Source organism: Girardinichthys multiradiatus, chromosome 5 (genome assembly GCF_021462225.1).
Source record: "Girardinichthys multiradiatus isolate DD_20200921_A chromosome 5, DD_fGirMul_XY1, whole genome shotgun sequence".
Lineage (NCBI taxonomy): Eukaryota > Metazoa > Chordata > Actinopteri > Cyprinodontiformes > Goodeidae > Girardinichthys > Girardinichthys multiradiatus.
In genome coordinates, this window is record NC_061798.1 from 21,284,757 (window position 1) to 21,312,144 (window position 27,388).

General features: G+C 38.8%; 1 protein-coding gene across 7 annotated transcripts in view; it reads right to left on the reverse strand.

Moving 5' to 3' along the window:
• rptor (regulatory associated protein of MTOR, complex 1) overlaps positions 1-27,388 on the reverse strand; it is a 237,567-nt gene that overhangs the window by 32,546 nt on the left and 177,633 nt on the right. For all 7 annotated transcript variants that reach the window (XM_047365159.1, XM_047365154.1, XM_047365161.1 and 4 more), the window contains 5 exons: positions 21,121-21,239; positions 16,483-16,586; positions 14,544-14,721; positions 14,337-14,447; positions 4,239-4,344 (listed from right to left, as the gene is read on the reverse strand). In XM_047365159.1, coding sequence (XP_047221115.1) covers positions 4,239-4,344; positions 14,337-14,447; positions 14,544-14,721; positions 16,483-16,586; positions 21,121-21,239 — 618 coding nt within the window. The remainder of the gene's footprint in view (positions 1-4,238; positions 4,345-14,336; positions 14,448-14,543; positions 14,722-16,482; positions 16,587-21,120; positions 21,240-27,388) is intronic.

Genomic DNA, 27,388 nt, shown 5'->3' on the forward strand with positions numbered 1-27,388 from the left:
TATACCCAGTGCAAACATTCTGGTGAGGAAATTTCACATGTGATTAGATGATATAAAACTCAGTTTATTCAAAGCTAGTTTACACCTCCGTATACGGCCCCTCTTTGGTGTACATTTTAAAAAGGCGAGTATGCAGAAGCTCTAGGTTGCTTCTAATGAATCCTTGAGAATTTTGTTTAACAAACCCAGGTCTAGTAGCGCAAGTGAGATGTCTTATACTGCATCTGTCACGATCTTTCAGGCAGTCATGAGAAGCTTAATGTATACAGGTCCTTCTCAAAATATTAGCATATTGTGATGAAGTTCATTATTTTCCATAATGTCATGATGAAAATTTAACATTCATATATTTTAGATACATTGCACACTAACTGAAATATTTCAGGTCTTTTATTGTCTTAATACGGATGATTTTGGCATACAGCTCATGAAAACCCAAAAATCCTATCTCACAAAATTAGCATATTTCATCCGACCAATAAAAGAAAAGTGTTTTTAATACAAAAAACATCAACCTTCAAATAATCATGTACAGTTATGCACTCAATACTTGGTCGGGAATCCTTTTGCAGAAATGACTGCTTCATTGCGGCGTGGCATGGAGGAAATCAGCCTGTGGCACTGCTGAGGTCTTATGGAGGCCCAGGATGCTTCGATAGCGGCCTTTAGCTCATCCAGAGTGTTGGGTCTTGAGTCTCTCAACGTTCTCTTCACAATATCCCACAGATTCTCTATGGGGTTCAGGTCAGGAGAGTTGGCAGGCCAATTGAGCACAGTGATACCATGGTCAGTAAACCATTTACCAGTGGTTTTGGCACTGTGAGCAGGTGCCAGGTCGTGTTGAAAAATGAAATCTTCATCTCCATAAAGCTTTTCAGCAGATGGAAGCATGAAGTGCTCCAAAATCTCCTGATAGCTAGCTGCATTGACCCTGCCCTTGATAAAACACAGTGGACCAACACCAGCAGCTGACACGGCACCCAGACCATCACTGACTGTGGGTACTTGACACTGGACTTCTGGCATTTCCTTCTCCCCAGTCTTCCTCCAGACTCTGGCACCTTGATTTCTGAATGACATGCAGAATTTGCTTTCATCCGAAAAAAGTACTTTGGACCACTGAGCAACAGTCCAGTGCTGCTTCTCTGTAGCCCAGGTCTGGGGAATGCGGCACCTGTAGCCCATTTCCTGCACACACCTGTGCACGGTGGCTCTGGATGTTTCTACTCTAGACTCAGTCCACTGGTTCCGCAGGTCCCCCAAGGTCTGGAATCGGCCCTTCTCCACAATCTTCCTCAGGGTCCGGTCACCTCTTCTCGTTGTGCAGCGTTTTCTGCCACACTTTTTCCTTCTCACAGACTTCCCACTGAGGTGCCTTGATACAGCACTGTGGGAACAGCCTATTCATTCAGAAATTTCTTTCTGTGTCTTACCCTCTTGCTTGAGGGTGTCAATAGTGGCCTTCTGGACAGCAGTCAGGTTGGCAGTCTTACCCATGATTGGGGTTTTGAATGATGAACCAGGCTGGGAGTTTTAAAGGCCTCAGGAATCTTTTGCAGGTGTTTAGAGTTAACTCGTTGATTCAGATGATTAGGTTCATAGCTCGTTTAGAGACCCTTTTAATGATATGCTAATTTTGTGAGATAGGAATTTTGGGTTTTCATGAGCTGTATGCCAAAATCATCCGTATTAAGACAATAAAAGACCTGAAATATTTCAGTTAGTGTGCAATGAATCTAAAATATATGAATGTTAAATTTTCATCATGACATTATGGAAAATAATGAACTTTATCACAATATGCTAATATTTTGAGAAAGACCAGTATGTTTATGTGTTGTCCGCACAGCTCTAGGAACAGCCTTATTGTAACGCTGTCAGTGGACTACCAGTCGTCTTTGTGGAAAAACTGGTGTGTAAGTTTTGTGCTCGTGTGTGTGTTTGTGTTTTTATGTCCATGTGGATCTTAAGTCTGTTAAATAAAGATGATGATGATTGTTACAGAGAGGTGAGGATCTAGACATGTAAACAGGTGAAGCAAAAGCTGGATCAGAATCTAGCTTTCCCCTCTCCCTCCCTGCCCTCAGTTTTCCTCCATCTCATCTCTCTCAGGAGAGATCCGACTGAATGAGGACAACCCTTCCACTTTAAAAAAAAAATACTGGGAGGGGAACTGAATGATTGAGCGGGCAGTTAAAAGAGAGGGAGAGGCTTGCATGTGAGCAAAACTCAGCTCTGACGCCAAACGCCTCGTGACTCTGTGTGTGTGTGTGTGTAACAGGGGGGTGTCAGTGACGATGGTTTTGTTAGTTATTCTGTTTGAGAGCGCTCTAACTTCACAGGAGGATTCTGTGATTATGCTGCCACTCCAGGCTCTGCAATGACTGTGTGTGTGTGAGAGAGAGAGAGAGAGAGAGAGAGAAGGGAGTCCTGTGACTCATAGAGCAGGATATTTCCAGCTGCGAACTGATCCCTATCCATCCTCTCACTGCTGTGAATTACCTGCACACAATTTGCTGTGTTCTTGCATATTTAGCTTTTTTGGGCAGACATGAAGCCGAGAAATTCACTGATGAAGTTCATGAAGATATATTTGAAATGTTGCGTCTGTGTTTGCTGCTGCTTTCAAATACACTGGTATTTATATCTAACCTCAAGCCCATTCTGCAGAGACCAGCTAGTGTTGGCCAAGAAAAAAAAGGCTGTGGAAACCTTGTATACGAATTAAAAAATCGGGTTCCTGGCACTGAAGTCCCTATTATCCACCTCAAATTACTTTTTTTTAAGTGCCATTACATAAAAAGCTGATAAATATGTAGCCTAATAAAGTCGTGCTCAAGTAATTTTAGGCAAAATGAGAAGATCTTTTTCATCAGTGTACGGCTGGATGTGAGACAAAGACTTGTGGACTGGTCACAAATGACAACAATCAACTATGAATGCTTGATAAGCCGTATCAACCTAGGCATCTTTTTGTGTCTTGGTAGAAGTAAAACTCTTACATTACAAATACAAATGCCTTCATTTTTACTGTATTTATTACAGCAGAATGTGTTTCTTTATTAAAAAAAAGCCTGGGAGCTGAGATAAAAACATTTGTCATGTTCAAAGTATGGCTTGTTTTCAGTTGATTCCTCTTGCTGTTGTACTGTCTAAAACCGGTTTTTGGAGATTTGAAACCAGAAGTGGGAATATGCAAATATTGACCCATCCTGCGAAGAGGTCAAATGTAGACATTTAGCTAGGCCCAATATGTTCTCACCTTCTCTCTATACAATCCTAAACATTCCTGACTTAAAAAAACAAATAAAAAAATAAAATAAACAGTCACAATATAAACAGTTCTTTTCAACGAGAGTCACAAGTCCTCCATTTATGGGTCTGTCAGTTCCTAGATCTAAACACTAGGCCATACTTGTACACATCTTGTCTGAATCAAAGTGGAGCTCTGTGCCTGTAATTGATCCAGCCATGGCCCATCCATCTGGCCTGTCCAGAGTCACTCAAATCTCATCAATCCATAAAACCATTATAAAATCTGTCCAGATATTTGTTGGCCCAGTCTTGATGCTTCAGTTTATGTTGGTCGGGTTTGAGCCTTCCTTACCTTGGTCAGGTCTCTGAGCACAGAACAGATGGTACTTCTGGGTACTCCGGGTAGGTAGAGGTTCGGTAATATGACTGCACTGGAGGAGAATGGGGTCCTGGTAGCTTTAAGTTAAATTTTTTTCAAATCTTTGGTGGTTAATTTGTGTCTTTTTTCCCTCAACACATTTCTGTTGACCGTTTTCAACAAAACGATTGATGGTTTTGTAACCACGGCCAAGTATTTTTTACTATTTCAGGAGTGCTACATCTTTCCGAGAGAGCTTAAACAATTTTTGACTTTCAGAGTCAGGTAGATCTCTTTTTTGACCCTACTTTGTCTGAGGAATAGAAGCTGTGTAATATTAATGCACAACATGATATAAGTGACCACACCCTCCTCGATACACACACACACACTTTACCTGATTAGATAAAATAAAATAAAAACTCAGGATTATACATCCTGAAGTTGGAAAATATGCATAAAAATTATGATATAGTCAAAATGGTCACATCCTAAATACTTCTGCACACAGTGTAAATAAAATAAAATGTAGAATTACAGATATTCGCCTAGAAAATTAAATGAAATTTTTTTTCAAATCTTTTAAAATATTTTTGCAGACATGTCATTTGTATGTGACACTCACCTCTTTGCGTGATAACCCGACTTTGTCTTCTAACGCGAGCGTTTCTCAGGAACCTCCATTGCCTCTCCATCCTCACCTGACTCTCCAGGTCATGCTCCTCTGGGATCTGAGATGATGTAAGGCAAGAAACACAAACATTCCTCCAGATGAATGCGGAATAACAGCTGGAGGTCATTTGGATGTGCTTCAACCCTGAAGGTTTCTGCAAAAAACCTTTATTCAAATTTTAACACCTGATTCCCATTCTGTCTGGATATGTTTGTGTACAGGAAGAAATTAGTGTCAAATAATAATAAATAATGGTTCTGTATTTTCTGCTTTCCAAGAAGATCTACAAGTCTCTGTGGATAACTAGTTTATCAGTGAGACACGAGGAAAGTTAATTCACACAAAATGTGTGATTTACAAAAAATAAATACATACGATCAGCTGCTTATCTTTTTCTCGCCAGGGTGCAAACTGCTTCTTACTGAGCAAATAACAAAACTCAGAGAAAAAAAATTTGTTTGCCAGTGGTATCACTTATCCCCAGAATAGATGGTTGTATCTAAGTATGAACCAGCGATACTACATTTATGGTCCCACCTCATATTCTTGAAACATCAGCTGAGAAAGCACCAAAAGGAATCTTCCATTAAAAAAACCATAGTTACAGTTTGTTCGAATGGAGCAGCTCCATGTTTGGCCAAAACCAAACACAGCATACCAGTGCAAACAGCAATAACAACTGTCAAGCACAGTGGTGAAGGCGTCATGATTTGGGGTTGTTTTGAAGCCATGTTGAACATGAGTAGGCTACTAGTTACAAAAACAGCAGAAAACTACAACAAAATACTACAGAAATAAACGTAATAATGTACTTTATTCATTCCTACTCCAAATACAACCTGACTGAGATATTGTAATGAAACTTATTGCCACTAAATGTGATTCAATGAGATATTTTTTCGTATGCATTTACAGTTAAGGCCACAATTATTCATATCTCTGGCAGATGAAGAGTAAAAATGATTTCCCTCCAACCAAGAAGGTTGTTTCTGATAGGAAATGAGAGGCATCTCTCAAAAGCTAAGATAATGTGAAAGGAGCATCAATAAAAAAAATAATCATGTTTTTGTTTTTTACAAAATGTAAAAAACAACAAAATTGCATGTTGAATATTATTTATAATCTTTATTGTTATTACAGCAATTAAGCCCTTCTGATTTTGCTGACCAGATTTGTGCAAGTTTCCACTGGTATTTTGCCGCTTTATCTTTGGTGATGAGCTCCAAGTCTTTGAGGCTGGAAGCCTCCTTGCCATCACCCTAATCTTTAGCTCCCTTCAGAGATGCTCTATCAGATTCAAGTCAGGACTCTGGCTGGGCCGCTCCAAGATATTAAGATTACTTCCAATAGGAAGACACATGTTGGCCAAATGAAAAGATTACTTAAACCTAAATCTGCCCGGGAATGATTCATTATGGACTTGACCCTTTGTAAGTACATATACATATACATTTTTCCTTATGTAAATACCTGTGTGGTAAGTTAAGTATGTGTATGAAATTGCGTTTGTGAGAATCAGTATGCAAGTACAAATATAAATAGATGGGGTTATTTATGCAATGGACATGCTATGTAAAATATATCAGGCTACAATAAAATATAAACTTCTTAAAAAGTCAACCCAAGATTGTGCTCAAGAAATAATGAAGGGACAGAATATCAAACAGCTTAAGCCTATGCCTGCTCCTTTTAAACAAATTTGGGTATTTTAGGTTATTTTCAGTTTTTCCTTACATCTCGACCGGTTCACAGTGCTTTATTGTCCAAAAACATAAAACCATATAAGAGAATATGCTGTTCTTCTTTCTTCCCGCCCAGTTTTAAGCCTAACTTACCGGCACCGATGTTAGTGAGGCTCATGAGGAAAATGACTCAAGGTATCAAAATCACTTCCTGTAATTATATCTAACTGCTGAGCGGGGGGACACCATGGAAAAAAATTACTTGATTAAGTCAGGCATAACAAAAGAGACCCCACATAATAGGTGCCCAGCTTTAAGCGAAGAGAAAAAGTCTTTCATTAAGGCCACATTAAATATGAAGTGTAAAGTAAAGCGTATGTGCAGATGAATGCATTAAAGTCATACATTAGAAATATGTTAGAGTAAATAAACAGCAGGGGAAAGCTGAATGTGTGTGGTTTTTAATGATGGCTGCCTATGTGTGCTTATTAAGCACCTTTCCGCTGCAAAGCCTCCGACAGCCACTGAAAGCTAAATAGCCCCAACACACACCATTAAAACCACATGAACACACAACTACCACGTCTTAGCAACATTCTTGCAACATCCTGACACGTGCGTAAACGTGTCTTTGAGACAAACGTACATTCAAGCACCTCGGAGTTCGGTTACTGACTAAATAAATTTGGCCATGTGAGATGTGGCTCATGAACACTTGCTCAGGGACGTTTTGGCTCCTAACTAAGAGGAGGCAGGTGGATCAGTAAGACGGACGTATTTTCCAAGCTGCGAGGGAAAATTAGTGTGGCTGTGAGGGTTATGTCAAGGTAACCGCCTGCTCACACTGCTGTTTTCAGGGCTGCTGCCCTGCTGTGTGTCAGCAGCTAACGTATTGTATAATGAGACCCTCAGGTCTATGATAGATGAGTGTTAGTTCTACACAAAGTACATTTGTAGTAAGACATGTAGCGCATGAAGTGGCAGAAACTATGAGAACATTTGTCATTTTGGTGAAAAGTTTCCAAACTTTCATCATGAGCACAAATGACCCACATTTTAGATCGTTAAGGATGGAGCTAACCTGTCTTATCTGGGTGAATTTTAAAAAGAAGAATTGAGGAATTAGGTCTGCAAGTTTGAATTCATTGTGGGTTTCCTCTAATCCACACAGGGTCAAAATGATACACACATGCTCAAACATACAGGTCCTTCTCAAAATATTAGCATATTGTGATAAAGTTAATTATTTTCCATAATGTAATGATGAAAATTTAACATTCATATATTTTAGATTCATTGCACACTAACTGAAATATTTCAGGTCTTTTATTGTCTTAATACGGATGATTTTGGCATACAGCTCATGAAAACCCAAAATTCCTATCTCACAAAATTAGCATATCATTAAAAGGGTCTCTAAACGAGCTATGAACCTAATCATCTGAATCAACGAGTTAACTCTAAACACCTGCAAAAGATTCCTGAGGCCTTTAAAACTCCCAGCCTGGTTCATCACTCAAAACCCCAATCATGGGTAAGACTGCCGACCTGACTGCTGTCCAGAAGGCCACTATTGACACCCTCAAGCAAGAGGGTAAGACACAGAAAGACATTTCTGAACGAATAGGCTGTTCCCAGAGTGCTGTATCAAGGCACCTCAGTGGGAAGTCTATGGGAAGGAAAAAGTGTGGCAGAAAACACTGCACAACGAGAAGAGGTGACCGGACCCTGAGGAAGATTGGGGAGAAGGGCCGATTCCAGACCTTGGGGGACCTGCGGAAGCAGTGGACTGAGTGTGGAGTAGAAACATCCAGAGCCACCGTGCACAGGCGTGTGCAGGAAATGGGCTACAGGTGCCGCATTCCCCAGGTCAAGCCAGTTTTGAACCAGAAACAGCGGCAGAAGCGCCTGACCTGGGCTACAGAGAAGCAGCACTGGACTGTTGCTCAGTGGTCCAAAGTACTTTTTTCGGATGAAAGCAAATTCTGCATGTCATTCGGAAATCAAGGTGCCAGAGTCTGGAGGAAGACTGGGGAGAAGGAAATGCCAAAATGCCAGATGTCCAGTGTCAAGTACCCACAGTCAGTGATGGTCTGGGTGCCGTGTCAGCTGCTGGTGTTGGTCCACTGTGTTTTATCAAGGGCAGGGTCAATGCAGCTAGCTATCAGGAGATTTTGGAGCACTTCATGCTTCCATCTGCTGAAAAGCTTTATGGAGATGAAGATTTCATTTTTCAGCACGACCTGGCACCTGCTCACAGTGCCAAAACCACTGGTAAATGGTTTACTGACCATGGTATCACTGTGCTCAATTGGCCTGCCAACTCTCCTGACCTGAACCCCATAGAGAATCTGTGGGATGTTGTGAAGAGAACGTTGAGAGACTCAAGACCCAACACTCTGGATGAGCTAAAGGCCGCTATCGAAGCATCCTGGGCCTCCATAAGACCTCAGCAGTGCCACAGGCTGATTGCCTCCATGCCACGCCGCATTGAAGCAGTCATTTCTGCAAAAGGATTCCCGACCAAGTATTGAGTGCATAACTGTACATGATTATTTGAAGGTTGACGTTTTTTGTATTAAAAACACTTTTCTTTTATTGGTCGGATGAAATATGCTAATTTTGTGAGATAGGATTTTTGGGTTTTCATGAGCTGTATGCCACAATCATCCGTATTAAGACAATAAAAGACCTGAAATATTTCAGTTAGTGTGCAATTAATCTAAAATATATGAATGTTAAATTTTCATCATGACATTATGGAAAATAATGAACTTCATCACAATATGCTAATATTTTGAGAAGGACCTGTATACATACAACCTCATGAATGTTTAGTTAATGGTTCTGTAGCAAGGAACAGAGAAATCACACAGTTCTTATAGGTATCGAAAGGTCCTGGCAGAATTCTGGCTGGATATTTGACCACTTTTTGGTCCAGTTACATGTGCTTTTGCAAGTTGCAATGCCATCATCCATCTTAATGGTAAGTTTTGAGTGCGTTTGGGATCACTGTTCTTTTGGAGCCCCCAATGGCATCGAAGCTTAAATTAAAGCTATTGATTTGAGGTGAAGTAGAAGAATTTGGAGGTAGTCCTTCTTTGTTATTATTCCTTTTACATGCAGCCAAACAGCCCCACATCATGATCCTGTCACCTCCATCCTTGACAGTGCATACACTGGTTTTAGGGCAAAATCATCTCCAGGAAACATATTTTTTGTGACCGTCACTGAATAACTCAATCTTTTTCTCATCAGACCATAAAACCTTTCTCCAGAAGGTATTTAGACAGTTTGAAGGCACTAGACTGAAAGTGGTATGGAACGTTTGGTTGTGAAAACAAGTTTTTTGATTTCGTTTTATATTTTTGGCTACAGATTAACTCCCACTGAAAGAAACCAGCATTATGTGTTAAATAGAGATACAACTAAAAAACAATACCACGGGAATCCCACGATTCACAGGACTTGATTAGAAATTAGAATACTTCAAATTAGTTGCAAGAACCAAACTCCAGTCTTAAAATAAAGTATTCAAGAGCATCTAACAGATCTATCGACAGATTCAGTTTTCAATTTAATTCAGTTTATTTATATAGCGCCAATTCACAACACATGTTGTCTCAAGGCTCTTCACAACAGTCAGGTACATACATTTCAATTAATAACTAACCATTGAACAGTGCAGTCAGGGTTAGTTATTTATTCAAATTGGATAAAAAGTTTTTCTATCTAAGGAAACCCAGCAGATTGCATCCAGTCAGTGACTTGCAGCATTCACTCCTCCTGGATGAGCATGTAGAGACAGTGGACAGTCACTGGCGTTGACTTTGCAGCAATCCCTCATACTGAGCATGCATGTAGTGACAGTGGAGAGGAAAAACTCCCTTTTAACAGGAAGAAACCTCCAGCAGAACCAGGCTCAGTGTGAGCGGCCATCTGCTACGACCGACTGGGGGTTTGAGAGAACAGAGCACAGACACAAAAAGAACACAGAAGCACTGATCCAGGAGTACTTTCTATGGGAAGGAAAAGTAAATGTTAATGGATGTAGCTCCTTTAGTCGTTTCACCTAGAAAGAAAGAACAGATAAACTCTGAGCCAGTTTTCAAGGTTAGAGTCTGAAAGAGAGCACATAGAGTTAGTTACAGTAAAAGCTCAGTCAATTTTTATATCTAGGAGAAAGAAAGGGTTAAACACTGAAACAGATCAAGAGATGTTAGTAATGAGAGCATTTATGCAGCCTCCACCCCCTATCTCTACTCTCCTTCCAAACATTTAAGGTTTGGCCACACTAAAGACAACATTCACACTTCCCTCATGTGCTGCTGACACAAAGATATGAAAACAGTAGCTTTGTAATGGAGGAAGAGTTTCATGGATGCACTCAACATTTTTTGCAAACGCAGTCATCTTTCTGCTTTTCATCGCTTTTTCTTGGTAGCGCCACACTAAGTCTGTCTTTCATCTTGTTCATCCACTTGATGTCCAGTAGCTTGATGTCAGAAGAAGTTGTCATGTAAAAGACTGCATGGATTAAGCAAAGAAAAGACTCAAGGAGATTGCTGAAACAACAAAAATTGGGTTGAGAATTATTAACATCTGTAGTGATGGTGGGGAACCATCATCTTTACAGAAAAATGCCAGCCTCAAAGAGTGGTTAGGAACTATGAGACATCACTTTCACTCAAGATTTGCAACCAAAGAGCAGCTGTCCAACTCTCCCATGATCTCTTAAAGAGCTTGGTGAAAAATAAATGCAACTCTGGAAATAAATTAATGTTGTGATATTGGAGAACCTTATCGAAAAGATGCCATAAACAAAGCTAAAGGTGGTCAGGTGAAATATTAGGATGTGTGACCATTTGTGTATCAGTCTTGTAAATACCCTTTTTACTGATCTTAATCTCCTGTTGTATTTTCTTCAGATTTATTTAATATTTATTTTTTTCTGTTTCTGTAAAATGGTGGAAACATTTTAACGTTCACGCCTGATATGGATTTGCTTGAATCTAAAAGAAAATCTGTGATGCACAGACTTCCACAGGGATACGTTCTGGCCCCAACCTCCACATACCCCCAACACCAAGTTAACCCGCAAATACTTACGCTTATTTAAGTTTTTTAAAACTGCAAGAATGCTAACATCCAGATGTATTTATTGCTCAAACCAAGTTGAGCTGAGCTGCTGCCTCTGTCCTCATAGAATAGCTGAAAGCAACATACTTTGTTAAACATAATAGAATAAAACACCAACTGTTTGTTTTCCTTCCTGAAAATCAAGGCTGGGTCTTAGCACTTACCTTCAATCAAGGAGCTATATTTGTCTGCAAGGTTTTGGAAAACGCTAAAAGACGTAAACACAATGCTAGCTATTGCAGAACAAAGTACTGTAATGCCCTCCCTATTTCCCCCATTAGACCATTAGTTATTGACAACTGCATTCAAATAGCTGCGGTGAAATAAGAAACAAGTCATCATTATACTGCATTATCTGCAGTTAAATATAGCATTGAACTGATACTCATTATGCCTGCATAGGAATTAGACTGGAGTTACAGAATACAAGTCTTAAGAGTGGCTCTGATCTTTAGGGAGTAAGCTAATGGTATGAATACTTCAGCCATTAGGATCTCTGCTGGAACAGGTTTCCACTGGGACTCAGATTTACTGTAGCAACTTTTACATGAAACTTTTGATAATGAATTTTTATTTAAGTGTACTTATAGTTTTCTGCTTGTTAAAAATCCATGTAGTTACATTTTAAAGCCTAAAATGCCACTTGCAGGCAGCTAGGCACTGACCGGTATCAAGGTTTTACCAAGGTGTAAAAAAGGTTTGGCTTTAAAACAACTTCCCTTTTCTGTTATGCTGTTTCTATGATTTGAAGTTTTTTTCAAGTGCTGAAGTACCAGAGATAGAGCAGTTTTCTATGGCAACGATAGAGTCGCACTGCAATCCCCCTTTCCCCACCTGTTGCTGAACAAACCCAGTCACTCCTACATTTCTTTCAATGCTAGCAAGAAAAACAAAGTCAGCTGGAAAGTTGTGGCATGGCCATTTCTTCCAATGGGGAAGCGCTCTTTTGAAAGTCATTTTTGCAGTGTCTGCATAACAGCCAACCACAAGCTGTGTCAATATAACCACCTGTCTTCTCTAACCACATATAAAAAAATGGGAAAAAGATACAAATACATGTTATACATGAGATTATTAGAACTGTGATAATCAATATGCTATGGTATTTTGACAGCTGTAGGAACATTTGTTGCTTTGTAATTGTAATAGTAATAGTAATATAAAGGGCCCAAAGTGTCACAGTTCAAGCTGTGTAATAAATGTGTATGTATTTAATCAATTAAATAAAACTGGAAATAAATACTTTAATACATAAATAATTAATTCAGTACCTATTTAAAAATTGTATTAAATACATAATTAAATAATATATTGGAACATGATTCATTTAAATTATATTGATTAAAGTATTAATTAATTCCTTTTTTTATTCATTGATATAATTTTTTATTATATCATAGATTTATTTTCCCTGTCAGCCCCACCCATCACTGTCTAACTTTCCTGTAGACAAGCTGATTGGTTGCAGTAGAAGTGCTGTCCAGGTTAACCAATGAGAAGCTAAAGATAGTAAAAAATTAAAACATAATAAAAGAAACGTTTAAATGATTATATATGATTTATGTCACTTAATGAATCCACTTTTTGAATTATTTCAACATTCAATTATTGAATAAATTATTAAGACATATAAAATAATATATACTAAAATCATTCTTTTACTGGACTGTAGTATTTTTAGCCCTAGTTAGTTACATGTTTTCATCTTAAAGGTTTGCGTAAATACCATAATATCATGGTACTTGTCATCCCAAAAGAATCTCAAACATTCCCATGCCTGCTGTAAACAACAGTCTCCTTTTTCAAAGCTAACAATCAAAATTTATTTCTCAAAAGTTCTGAATCACGACTAATAGTTTTATCCTGGTTTAGTTTCTTAAATTTGATGCACAGCTTTCAATCTTGCTTCTGTTTCTGAAACTGGCTGTATAAATAAAGTTAGCTTTAAACGATGCTTTTGAAGGGGGAAATTGAGTAAATATTATAAAATCCACCACCGACTACCAGACATAGTAAAATCACCCGTCTTAATCTTGAATTTCCCTGCAGAGGATGTTACATTATGGAGCTCAGAGAGTTCAATTATTCAGCAAAGTCATCTTGAATAAGCAGCAGGTGCTTTTTCCTCCCAGTGATTGGTCCCTACCTTGCCACTTCCCATATAAGTTTATTACTATTTAAAATAATCTTTGCAACCCTGACTTCCTGTACCTGGATGGATCACTGTGTTCCTAAACCTCAGCAGAATGGGGCACAAACAAACAGCTATGATGAAAATTCACATGAATATGTGAAAACAGAAAATAACCGGTCCCATCCTTTTTCACTGTTGCTTAGCAACAAAGAATCAGGATAGCTCAAAAGGGCAAGCGGTCGTCAGCCAGTCAGAAGGTCGGTGGTTTAAACCCTGACTTCTTAAGAGTGTTGAAAGTCCATAAAAAAACTGAAGGCTGATTTGTCTCTGAGCCCTTTATAACCGTGTGTGTGTGTGTCTGTGTGTGTGTGTGAATAAAAAGCACAACACAGTTTAAAAAGAGATGTATGAATGTTTCGTTTAAGTGTAGCTTTTAGTCTCTTCTGGTTTTTTGGATGTCAAAAAGACCAGAAACGTTGCTAAATAAATGCAGCCCATATATGATTTAGAAGTTTAGAAGAGCAAAAATGAACCCGCTGAGCAAAAGCACACTGCTGAAATCACATATTTACATACGCTGTATTAAATAACACATACACACCACATTTTTTTTATTTTCTTCAAATTCAGAAGTTTCCATACATATCCTTAATAATTGATAGAATTGATTTTAAACTGTAAGACTTGGGGGAAATATTTTAGGTGACCTTTCTCAAGCTTCTCTCTCTCTCTTTAAGTCAATGTGTAACTTATTTGGTGGTCATTAACCATTGGAAGATCCATTTGTGCCCAACCTTTACTTGGACACCCCTACATCGTGATGCTGCCACCCCTGTAGATCAAAGTTTGGATATTCTCAGGCATGTAAGCTGTACCCTTTTAGCTCCAGATATAACAATGGTCATTATGGCCAACACATCAATTTCATTTCCACTCTCTGACCCAGGGTGAATTTGCAAACTGCAGTCTGGCTACTTTTTAAGTAATGGCTTCTTGAAGTGTGAATGTCTAATTGCTCAATTGGAAAAAAGTACACTTGTTTGTAACATGGTCTGAAGCCTATTAGAGGAGACGGCTTAAAACAAGGACACCCACCTTCATGACAGGCTGAGCGAAATACTTGGCGCTCCAGTCACACAGGCCCGTCTGCAGGGCCAGACTGACGTAATTCCTGTGACCACCCGGCTCCTCACCATCTTCAGCTGCCTGAAAACAAAACACAGAAAGAAATGCTCAATGATGATTAAGTCTTTGCCGGTTAATGCCTAGTTTTCCCACAACATAAGAGTTTGCTTCCTTCACCTGTTCTGGTCCCTTGTCAAACATTTTGCGTGTGCGGGGGAACTGGTGTGAGTGGGGGGCCTGTCCGCCTAGCGTCGGGGTGTAGGGGGGCCGTATGGCTGGCTGCTCTCTGGCAGGTGGTTTAGGAACATCGTTGGTCAGGCTGGAGCTGCTGGTACTGGGCATGGGCGGAGAGCCGCTGTAGGAGTTAAGAAACAAAGGTAAAACTTAGGGGGACACACAGACTGTCAATGGAGCACCAAACTCCTAAGATGGTCAGATGATCATTAAGTATGGAGAGAAAAAAAACCTGCAAAAAAACAAGATGTCAGCATGAGGGTAAAGGAAGTCTAATTCATCCTGACGTGGTAGCAAAATATTAACATTATAACCATCATCCAAGCATGCATGAACAATACAAGCCAGGGGTTTAAGATGAGCAGCAAAGATTTAACAGGACCTGTTTTTTTATAACAAATTTGTTTTATTTATTCATGTTTAGACCAACATAAGACATGGTTTAAATATGCCAACATACGTGGCAAGGTACGAAACAGCGCGACAGCAGCCGTTGTCTAAACTGAGCGTGTAGGCAAAGATAAATTCAGCACATCCTGATACTTAGCCATTGTGCAACATCCAAGGCCCCTTCTGGAAAAAAGTAGACGCCACCGTTTGAAGGTTTGAATAGGAGTCAAAGCAACATCGATTGTGTTGGTGAAATAAAGCCACAAAATGCGGAGTGGAGATAGACGCTATGTAAACAGGGGGTAACAGCGCAGCTTAGAGCAGATTAAGTATGATTTTAAGCTTCAGAAATAACGAGTAACGTGGTTACACTTTCTATGATCTGTAGTAATTCATCAGAAGATGAAATCCTGCCAGCGGAAGATGACTACTTAAAAATACTCAAATATAAATCTTTCTTTCCCTCAGCAATTTAGAAGCATAGAAAAAAAATCAACATCAAATGATCTAATATTTTTTGCCTCTGTTCTTGTCCTTAGCTATGGATTTGATGAGGCAGATAAAAACGCTGGCATTAATAATCAGAGTAAATTTGTTCAGGTCTTCCTCCCAGTCTCTACAACATGAAGGTACTGGTATGATGATATTATCCCATTTCAGATGTAAAAGTGGATTTTTACCCGGTTTGCTCTGCAAGAGAACGTTTGTTTACAAAAGAACTGCTGGAACGGAAAATACATGCAATGTATCCAGGATCAGGAAGAATGAGGACACATTTTTTATGCATTTATTTATCTAAATTCCATGTTACATTTATGGGGCACTTGATCTATAACAAATTGTAAAGAAATGTTCTGTTTTTGTTGGTTTTTTCCTTTCTTGCCTTTTTTGGTAAGACTATAGTTATGAGTTGAAATTTATAAACATGCTGAAAAATATTTCTTTAAAAAAAGTAGATGCAGAACATTATGTATTATTAGACCACCTGGACAGGGATGGTAAATATTCCCAGATATGAAACCTTGGTCCTGGGGTTGCTGGGGTTGTTTATGCACTTAAGGATAGTCGATTTTTCTACATAACTTTGCCAACCAGCACCTAATTTGCATAATTGTTTGCTGCATTGACAAGCATCTAAAACTTGCAGAACACATCTGCTTGATTATTTTGAGCCTTTATTGCACCGAACATCCCATACTTGGTGTTGACTCTCATTTAGACATTAGAATTTACTTCCAGAGTCCTGCTCACTTAGTGTTCACAGGAGCCCAAAATACATAAGGGGACAGCATTTAGTTTTAAGGCTCTTCAAGCATTGCAGCAAACAACCTGAAACATGAGCTGTGCAGTAAATGTTTGCTACTATAAATCAGGACTCAAACCATAACTGTTTAATGTGCTCATTTACCAATGATGCTTACTACATCTAACTGTTTTTCTTACAAAACAAAAAGTAGGCTGGCCGATGACCACTTGAGAGATGTTTCCTCACCCTGCCTGATGGATGTGAGTGCCCTTACTGGTGGGACTGGCTGGGGCTGACTGTGTCAGCGATCCAGAGTCCAGGATCCTCTGAGGCCTGGCGTTCATCGTCGCCTGGAGAGACAACAGACAGTTACTGCAGTGCTGTTCTACAAAGTTGAAAAGCAAAAAGCCTGTTTTCACACTCTTCAACTGTTTCGTTTGGTTTAGAAGCAATAGATAAAATCTGGATCCCCTTCCTGCTGTAGCTGGATAAGAAGTGCAGCACTTTACAAAGTTTGCCCGAATTTCAAGAACTTTATCTCATTAGGTGAAGCAGGTAATATAGCCTCTTCATTGAGAGGTATCTAACGATGGTGCGTGAGGGAGGGCTAAACCTAATAAGGACAATGGAAGCAAAGAATCATTGATGAATAGCAGAGTTGTTGTTTACTGGAGCTCGGTGCAGGGAAAACTGGGGTGCTTAAATCTTGTTAGCACAGGCAAACAAATTTCACTGGCTGGCATTGGCTGGGATTTGATTTCTATGCTAATTACACACTTGTAGCAACCATCTTTTGTTTGTGCATCTAAAAAGGCTGGAGGGGGGCAGAGAACCTAAATGTAAGACTTAAATTTTCTATGAAATCTACAGTGTTTGTGACAGAGGAAAGAGATCAGATATGAGAGAATGAGAAGAGTGATGCATCAAGAGGCCATTAGTTTGAGACAGATTTAATGGAGATTCTGTGGAAATGAAAAAGCAGATAAACAACTAATGGGAACGCTTATTGTCATGTCGATAAGACAGCGTACAGCTATGAAAGCAGCAGTATGTTTATAAAAATAAACTGACTTCACAGCAAGTACAAACATATTTTTTACCAGGCAAATAGGAATCTGTCCTTAGGGAACAGAGGATGATTAACCGAACAGGTAACCTGACCCAGTTATGCAGCTTATCCATGGATTGTTAATGAACGCAGCATCACCTTAACGCTGGAGGCCACACACCTCATCTGCTTTACACAACATATTCCACACAAAAACAGCAGAGCTGGTGGTAAACGGGGGTAATTGTTTCTACCAGCTGCTCTGCTTCACACTGGGAAACAGCTTGTTCTGCCTCCCCATAGTTCCATCATCGCATATTGCCTTGAAACTCCATCAACCCAGCAAATATATTAAAACGTTTCCACTATGATTGAGCAGAAGCTCTAAAAAGGTCAGACTTTTTAGGGCTAAATCTGGAAACAGGGTGGTAATATCTGTAACAAATGTAAATATTTAATCAGTAAACATATTTAATGGCATAATAACTGCTGTAATGTCTAATGTTACATGTTCTGATATATTATGTTTAGTATCCCTGTTAATTATCCTTAATCATCATAAAAAATAGCAAAGATAAAATATTTCCTAATTTTAAATATTTTACGACACCAACATTTATTATAGAGTGCAGCTTAATGCAGGCTAATGTTATTTTTCTTAATAAGCACAAAAATAGAAAACAAATAGTTTTTCCTCTTTAAAAAAGAAAGAAAATTACAAGACAATTAGTAAATACACTAAGTTGCAACTCTGCTGTAATGCCCTTGCGAAACATTATGGTACTAAGTATTAAAGTTTTTGACACAGTTAACTACATTAGTTTACTTCAAATATTTTAAAAGAATAGCACACTTATTAAAGTATTAAACTATACTATATACCAAGCATTATATAGTTTTTGTAAGTATATTGGCCACATGTAAAGAACTTTAAAAAGACTGAAAATGAGTAGGCACTACATTTTTGCTTTTCCTTAACAAGCATAAAAATAATGCATCATGAAGGACTGTCCTCTGTCTCAGTGGAATATTTTTACCACTTCCTGAATTAAACCCAGGTCAAGTTTGTACATAGGAATTAGTTGTCAGACATTTTAGCAGGTAAAAACAAGGTTTAATATGGATAATTAAATAAAGAACCAGATGACAGCTGGAAGGCAAGTGACAGAGGGGGGATAACCCTATGAAATAGATTTCAGCCTTCATTTCCTCTAACAGGTTGTCCGCTTACCATATAAAGAAACGCTGAAGCATAAAGAGTAAATAAAGTCTAAGGTTTCAGGAGATATTCAGATAAATCAAAGATCATTAGGAGGGAAAAAAAGCTGGACACCCCAAATACAAGCTGGAAGAAAACAAAACTCCACCAATTTTACTTAAATATCATGCAGAAATAAATGGCCTTTAAACAGTCATTCAATGTCTTTATTGATGTCATTATCTCCTGAAAAGCAAGTACATTTTAATTAGCTGCCCACACTTTGTAAAAAATCAATGACAATTGTCGGCAACCTTTAAAACCCTAAGAGTCATTTCTGTTCTTAAGGCTCGTAATTAAAATTTGTCTAAAGCTGCAAAATCTACTTGATCCGTGAAAAAGAACTAAGTGATCCACTCTAATGAAAATACTATATAAAGGTTTGTTTTGTTGTGAAATTAAACAACCAAATTATTTTTTTTACGGGTTTAAATACAATTATTTTTCCAATCAGCGAACCAGGGCGTGATAACAACAACACTCTTCAACGTGGATGCTCTTACTGAGTGAAGCTGACCCAAAGTTGGCTATTTTTAATCTCAGTGAGGCGTTTAAAAAAAGTAGTCAGAGGGAGCACGAGATGCAAGAAACAATTTAAGAGGAAACCGTATTTTTATGACATGCTGAGTCTTGTCGAGGTTTATTCAGGCTGGGAAAGAGTGAGCAAAACCTTCAGCAGATAGCAGCAAGGCGAAAAGGAGTACAGCAGAGTTTATTTTGTCAGATTATAACTAACCCTAACCCCTTATGGATCAAGATGAATTTGGAAATGTTGGCAGCATTTAGAATATCTGAGAGTTAAAGTAAAGACGTACATTTTCTAGAATATACACATTGAGACTGATATTTCATTTATCTGCTAATACAAGATACTGAGGACAGTTTAGATTGGCAACTTTGTAAAATGTTTCTGTGTTTTAAAATAATAAAAACTGTTTTTACAGCTTTTGTTCTCTGATACACAAGCAGTGAATATTTTAATGACCACTTTGGAAAGAATGACTACAAAAAATATTCTTATAGGATAGTTCTTAAAAAAGAAACGAGGAATCTGCTAAAATTAGTTTTGGTGTGTCAAAACCACTACTAGAGAACTATAATTTGTGTAGCATTATTGTTATAATTACTTTTTACTATTTTTAGGTTTGAGAACAAAGAAAAATGTTAACATAAAATAAAAAAATACAGTTTATTGAGTAAAATGAGATAGAGATTGAAGAAAAAAAAAAATCTACTTCAACAAAGTATTTTTGTTTTAGCCTGAATGCGTAATATCGCTAAACAAAGAAAACATCTCTTGTGCTGTGATTCTGTTGTCATATTTCCTGACGAATACTGCAAAAAAACTGTTAAAACTAGCCTGTCCTACTGCTTCTTTGAAAACATTGGTCATCTGTATTTAACACAGTAATCACAGTAATAAAGACATAGTGTGTAGGATCTAATGAGCTGCAGGTTCCTGGACCCTTAAACTGATTATTTCTTGAAACATCTGTTGATTCATTTAAAAGATCGAGCCCTCTTCAATTCATTCCTATCTTCTATTATAACAAATATGGAACAAGGGTCAGCTGTCTGACAAAGATCATCACCATAAAAAGGTATCAGTCAGGAGAAGGTTACAGAAAGTTCCACAGCTGAATGAAAGCTAAATATTGCCCAATATTCTCAATAATTAGAGAAAAAAAACTGACATTACATAAAGCAGACATTTCTCCAAAATTACTGAAAAGACTAGATAGACGTTTGGGCTAAGGAGTGGGGATGCAAGAAGGCGTATATCGCCCCAACAGAGAGAGTGCGTAATGATTCAATGAAACTAACCTGGGGTCACAATTTAAAAAGGTTTGTTTGGCACAAAAAAGGATGGAGCAATACAAAAAGCCAAATGTGAAACATAGAGGAAGTTTAATCATTAGCAGGTGTTGCTTTTCTTTTGATGGAACTGAGGTTTTTGTCAAGGTGAATGAAAATATGAACAGTTCCAAAGAACAGTGAGTTATGACCAAAATCCATCGGGTGTCTGGTATAAAGCTGAGGATGAAGAGAAATTCAATTTTTTAATATCATCACGAGACCAAGAATTCATCCATACCAATAATGGAATTACTAATGGAAAGAGCATTTTTGAATGGTCCAGCCACAGTGCAGTGCTGAATCAACTGAAAATGGCCATGAACATGGGATGCAGTTGGAAACTGTATGCTGTTTTTTAATCAGATACCACTGGATAAATATCACATTATATGTGAAAAAAAGTTTCAAATGGTTTAGTATGATCCAACATTTTTACGTCCCCAAATTCTGTCTTTTTATCAGGGGTGTCTAAACGTTTGAACTGTTAGTACAGAATCACAGACTCGGTGTTGACACAACCAGTAAATCACATTGCAGACAGTTAGGTGACATTTGTAATGTGACCTACATTAAACTCTAGCTCTAAACTTTAGGCAACTAATCGCAGCCCCATCACAGCTTTGATCATAAACAAGAGCTGTCAACTCCTGCCTTATTTATGATTTTTGCAATGACAAGACATTCAACCTTCACATTATCAGTAAGTCTAAACACAACAAACCTTGTATGCGATGCTATTGAGGACTTTCATGGCCAAATCTGAAACCTCCGGGAAAGGATCTGCAGCTAGGTGGAGCAGCACTCTCCATATCTGAGTGTAAACACTGTTGAAGGACACACCTGGAAAGGATACACAAAATTAGCCAAGCTCAAACATTTCTTGAAACAATAAACACACAGCAGATGAAGAACTAGAATTAAAAAACAGATATTTACATAGGCTATATATTAAAAAAAAAGAGATGAGAGAAAATGAGAGCATTACGAGGAAATATTGAGAGAACATCTCAAGGCATCAGCCAGGAAGTAAATCTTGGGCACAAATGGGTCTTCCAAATAAACAAAGGCCCTCAGCAAACTGATAAGTTGGTAACAAAGTGGCTAAAGGATAACAAGATCAATGTTCTGCAGTGTCCCTCACAAAGCCCTGATCTCAGTCCATTAGAAAAGTTGTGCGCAGAGCTAAAAAGGTGTGAGTGAGCAAGGCAGCCTTCAAAGTTCAGTCAGGAGGAATGGGCCACAATCCCAGCAAAAATCTTTTCAGAAGAACATGCAAAACTTTGACCCAAGTCATACAGTTTAAAAGGAAGTTCTACTGAATACTAAGGAAACGTATGGAAACTTCCAAATTTAAATAAAAATATTTCACTGTTCTGGCATTTAGCAAATATAAATATATTTGGTAATCCTAACTTAGCAAAAACAGGAAATGTTTAGTCTGCTTGAAAGTAAGACAGTAGGGACAGGGTATATACATATCTTGTTTGTACTCTATTCTTTAGCAGCACAGGTTCTGCCTGAACCAGTCCCACATATTTGAAGGCTTGATCAACCAACTGTGTTAAAAACCTACCTTTATTGAGGGTTTAACAGGCTTCAGCTCATTTATTTCCTACTGCTTCTTTTTGTTTCAGTATCAGCCAACTTATTAAACTTCTTGTCTTCATCCTCTTCAAATTCTGGGTTGCTAAAGAGGTCCTTTAATATTTCCCGTTTCTCTTTCTCTTCCAGTGTAGAGTTGATTCTTCTTCACTTTTTCCCTTGCAGATGTTTCCACCCATGCATCTGGTCCATCTAAATACATAAATGAGGCAAACTGGGAATGACTGAAGTCTGGACTTCAGTTATTACTAGTCCCATGCCTCAAAGAGCGGACACCACAGAGGGATGATTGAAACAGGAAGAAAGTCAGAGGGTTAGAGCTGGAGGATTTAGCTGAAAGTATTTGAAACAAGAAGAGAGCTGGTGCCAAAGAGGCCGGAAGGCGTGTCGGTGGGCCAAAAAAAGATGAAGACAAAAGGAGGAAGACTTATTTCAGAACCCAGTGTCCTCTGACAAAAGCAGAGAATTTCAAAAACTAAAAGAAACTGGGAGAGAAAGTGTGAGAGGGAGCTAAACAGGTGATTAGGCCATAGCCTGAGGGGCAGAATGTGATTAGCGTTAGCTAGCCGTTGAACAGAAAGAGGAAAACAAGGTGAAGTAGGACTGCTTTACATTTACAAGAGCACAGAAATTAAAACTGCACCGACTCTATAGAGTCATCATGACAGAACGTGTCATGATGAATGTGAATATTAAGCTGCTGCAGTGCCTCGTCCTGATCCGACACTCTTGTCATTTGAGCAAAAGTGAAATAAATGTGAAATCATAAAGATGTTAACTGCTGACTAAATGACCCACTGCATCTCCCTTTTTTATTGCCTCCAAATTTCTGGCAAATGGCTCAAATTCCAATTAATACAGCAAAGGGATTTTAGGAGCTTTAAACACTGCAACATAAAAAAATAGTTCAGGATATTGTGAAAAACATCCCCGAAGCTCATTTTCACAGGGAACTGCATCTTGCTGTAGCTTCTGTATGATGCTCCTTCAATGCAAAAACACACCAAAGGCACCAACTCAGGTGCAAGTGAATATAAACCTCTGATATGACAAAAGATTAAGAGTCAATCCAGATCCAGAATGTTTCAAAACGTTAATTCTGGTGAAAGATCATATGCATTCGGCATTCATGTGAAAATGGTTGTTACCTCTTCTTGTAGATTGAAATGAGATCGTGAAGGAGCCTAAAAATGTTCATGTTAGGAGAATAATCTGGATAAATATTGTTCTCTTAACTCCAAACCCTGATATGAAAATGAACTTTCCAAAAACGTCTGTGGTTTCTCCTTCTTCCACTTGCGCTCAGCTCTACAGCATCAACGCCTCACCTCGAGTCAGGTAACTGGACTCAAGGTTTGCTTTAAGCCGCCTGATTTTCAGAGGAGCCACCAGATCTAAGACAGATCGGCAAGTTGAATCAAGCCAGGAGCTATGCTCTTCAGTATTGAGATCCACGGGAAAAAGACCAATCCATATGAAAGCAGCTGAAAACCGATCAGCAGTGGAGGGGTTAATAACTAGACAGAGACTAGCAGCGGCGTCTCCTTTCACCGCACATTGGCCAAGAGTTGCCTGACACGGCGCTGGCATATGATCGCAAAACACCGTTTCATGGATTTCAACGTTAGAAACGGGCAGAGCATGCGATAAAACAAGATCAAGAGTGTGTCTACGCTCCTGTGTGGGACTAGAAAAACTGCACAAAATTAAAGGACTCAAGAAGGTCTAAAATGTCCTTCACAAGAGGCATATGAGAAAAACACACGTGAACATTAAAATCACCGGCAATAAGGATGTAATCATTTATAGGCATGATTCAGCTAAGAGTTCAGAAAGGTTATTGATAAAGTCCGTGTTGTATCTGGGAAGACGGTAGACATCCACACAGCACCATGTGTGAGCGACCCAGACGACAGGCTGCGTACACCGCTGCCATCTTAATCCAGACGGATATTGGATGAACAAATGGATGGACAGACAAAACGTTAATAGAAGGATGAATGTATAAACCAAACACTGATAAATGGGTGGATAGATAAACTGTAGGGGATGGATGATGGACAAATAAATGGATGGACAAAAAATGGATGCAAGGATGGATGATGCAGCATTTACAAAATTGAAACCCAAACCTTTTTTTGTTCCTCCTATTATCTATGCTAATTAAGATTTGTAAAATCGTTATATGAAAATCAGAACTTATCCAAACTATGAAGGAAGGAAGTTTGCGTTCACAATATTCTTACATTGCAGGTTGTATCCAAAACTAAGTCTTGGCTTAATTTTTCAATACCAAAGTGCCTAATAGAGACAGCAGTGTGCTCTCCACAGTGTGGTAGGATTTGTACAAATGATAGTCGTGGGAAGTTAATAAATCACTTTACTCCAACTCTGCCCTCCCACACAGTTTTGGTGTCTTGCTGCTTTCCTGCAGCCCAGCGTAGAGCAGAGGGTGAGCACGGCATTTATGGCTTCAATTTGCTCCAAACAGCTGCGTAAAACACAGGCCCTGACTTCTTAGTTTTGCTCAAAGACAGATTTGATAAAACCAAAACGAGATCAAAAAGAGGAAACAAGCACGGTTTTCAGGAGAGAGGAAGAACGAAGCCCAGCGGGTTTCAAGAGAACAACTTCAAACCAAACAAGAAAGAAGCCAAAGAACAAACAAATCAAATTGACGAGTGATGCATCTAAGAAACTGTTAGGTGATTTCACGTCACAGCACAACTCGAAGACTATAAAGCTGCACTCAGGTGTGATGTAGTCTCTTTATGCTATATGTATGCAGTCTGTTGTTTATGCACGCAGCATAATGTAAGGTGTGGGTTCAAACAGTCTCACTGGGAGGCTGGGATGCTCTGTATCTGTGGCTGGCACAGAACCGAGTGGGCAAGGGGCCAATATGTCTTTTACCCAGCTTACTCTGGAAGGGGGTTTAAATGGGCATCAAATGTTTGATTTGTTGCATGAAAGGGTAATCAGATTAAATGTTGTGCCAAACTGAAATTACGGTTTCTTTCATTAAACATTTATTTCTAATCATTTCATGTTTTTGTTGAATATTTCCCAAAGGTTTAACCTGAAAGTTTCAACAAAAGGGAGCGGCTGACAAAGCTCAGCTTACGTTTGGATTATGAAGCTTTGGTTAAATTGATTAATTCCCTTCCGGAAGGAAAGAGAAAAGAAAGACCTAAACATTTTTCAGAAAGAAATTGGAATATTTATGTGATTTAAAAAAGATTTATACAGCAGATGGTGTTAAAAGCCGTAAAAAGAGAACGGTAAATCTGATTATCTGGTACATGAAGCTATCCAAACAACTGGATTAATGTAGGTAGAAACTGAAAGGAATGTGTGGCTTCAGTATCTGGACTTTCATTGCAAGTTAAATTTAGATTTATGTTTTGATTGCAAACGTTCAAAGTTAAAGGTACAAAATGGGACAAGACAGAGCAATAGGCAACATAGAGACATTTGTAAATTGAAGTATCACAGGAACAAATATAAATAACTTTTATTTTTCTGTTCTTTAGATGCCAGGAGCTACTTTTTATCTATTTTCTTTATTATAGACAAACTGGCTGCCTGAGCACATAGTCAAGCCAGCCAATCACCTAACAGCAGCAGAGAGTGGATGGGGAATCAACAAAAAGCACTTTAATGTCCTTCATGCTCTTCTGTGATGCTCTTAACACTTTGTTTATCCCTACAGTTGTTTGGAGGCAGTGACTCTCCTATGGGAGGCCCAAAGGTCTCTGTCTCTCCAAAGTGCCTTCATGCTCTACTGTCTGTAATTTTCTGTGTAATTCTCAGTCCAGCGCAGGTTAGTCATCATCCAGGTTAAAGCTTGTAACAGCTGCTGTCCGAGCTCAACGAGGCTGTGGCAGATGATGACTAATTAAAGCATCAAATCCGGTTTAAAACTGCTGCTGGTTTAATGCTAAAGAAGCGTTAGGTTTGCTGTCTCACTTATTGCAAAACAAACTAGAGTTTTTATAAACATTGCAGCAAACTTAGACAGAACTTTTCAGGAGATAATGAAGCTAAATCAACTTGGATTTATGCATAAATCATAAATAAACAGATCATATTTCACATATGATTGTTCAATATTCCTTCTGCTCAGTGGCAGTTCTTGCATGAATGGCATGCAGGGTGAGAACCAGTTCTTAGGGGAAGGTAGATGAAGGCTCAGACACTTCAGCTAAAGTCAGAGAGGCAGGAAAACACGCGCTTCACACCACATGAGCTCAGTTCGATTTACAGGAAACAGCTGTGAATCTTGAAAATCAATCGAAAAGGGGGAATAAATTAAGAAACCAGGAAAAAGGAAGCAAAAAAGAAAAAGAGAAAATGAAGGGGAAAAAAAACTAAATGTAAGGAATTATCTCATATTGCAGCGCATGCCTCCTTAAAGCACATAACATTGCCTCCGTATGTTTTCATAGGCAGCTGCAAAAAAGCAACAGAAAACTTGTTCAGGGCACATCCCTTTGTTGATGTGACTTTTGTGAAATACTTTGTATATATATACTCTGTATATGACCACAATTGAGGAATGCTCAAAAACACCTGTTTGGAACCTTCCACGGGTGAACAGGTTAATTGGAAACAGGTGAGTGTCATGAATGAGTATTAAAGGAACATCCACAAAAGGCCCAGTCGTTGACAAGGAAGGATGAAGCGAGGTTCACCACTTTATGAGCAAATAGTCCAACAGTTTAAGAAGATTTCTCGACATACAGTTGCAAAGAATTTAGGGATTTCATCATCTACGGTCCATATTATCATCGAAACATTCAGAGAATCTGGAGAAACCTCGATATGTAAGCAGTAATGCTGAAACAAACATTAAATGCGTATGACCTTTGACCTTTTAGGAGGCACTGCATAAAAAACACATTCATAAATGATATCATTCTGTGACGGATGTCACCACGTTTGGAGCTACATCTACAAATGCAAGTTAAAGCTCCACCATGCAAAGCCAAAGTGGATTCAAAACCAATAAATGCTGCTTCTTTGTGCCTGAGCTAATTTGAGACGGACTGACGCAGTGAAAAAGTCTGCTGTGGTCTGACGAGTCCACATTTCTTATTGTTCTCGGAAATCATGGACATTGTGTCCTCTAGGCCAAAGAGGAAACTGGGTAACTCCCACATCTGAGAAGGTACCATTAAGCTGAAAGGTACATACAGGTTTTGGAGCAACATCCGCTGCTATCCGAGCAACGTCTTTTTCAGGGACGTCTCTGCTCATTTCAGCAAAACAATGCCAAGCCACATTCTGCACGTGTTCGCAGCATGGCTTCATAGTAAAAGAGTGCAGGTACTAGACTGGCCTGCCTACAGTCCAGACCTGTCTCCCATTGAAAATGTGTGGAGCAT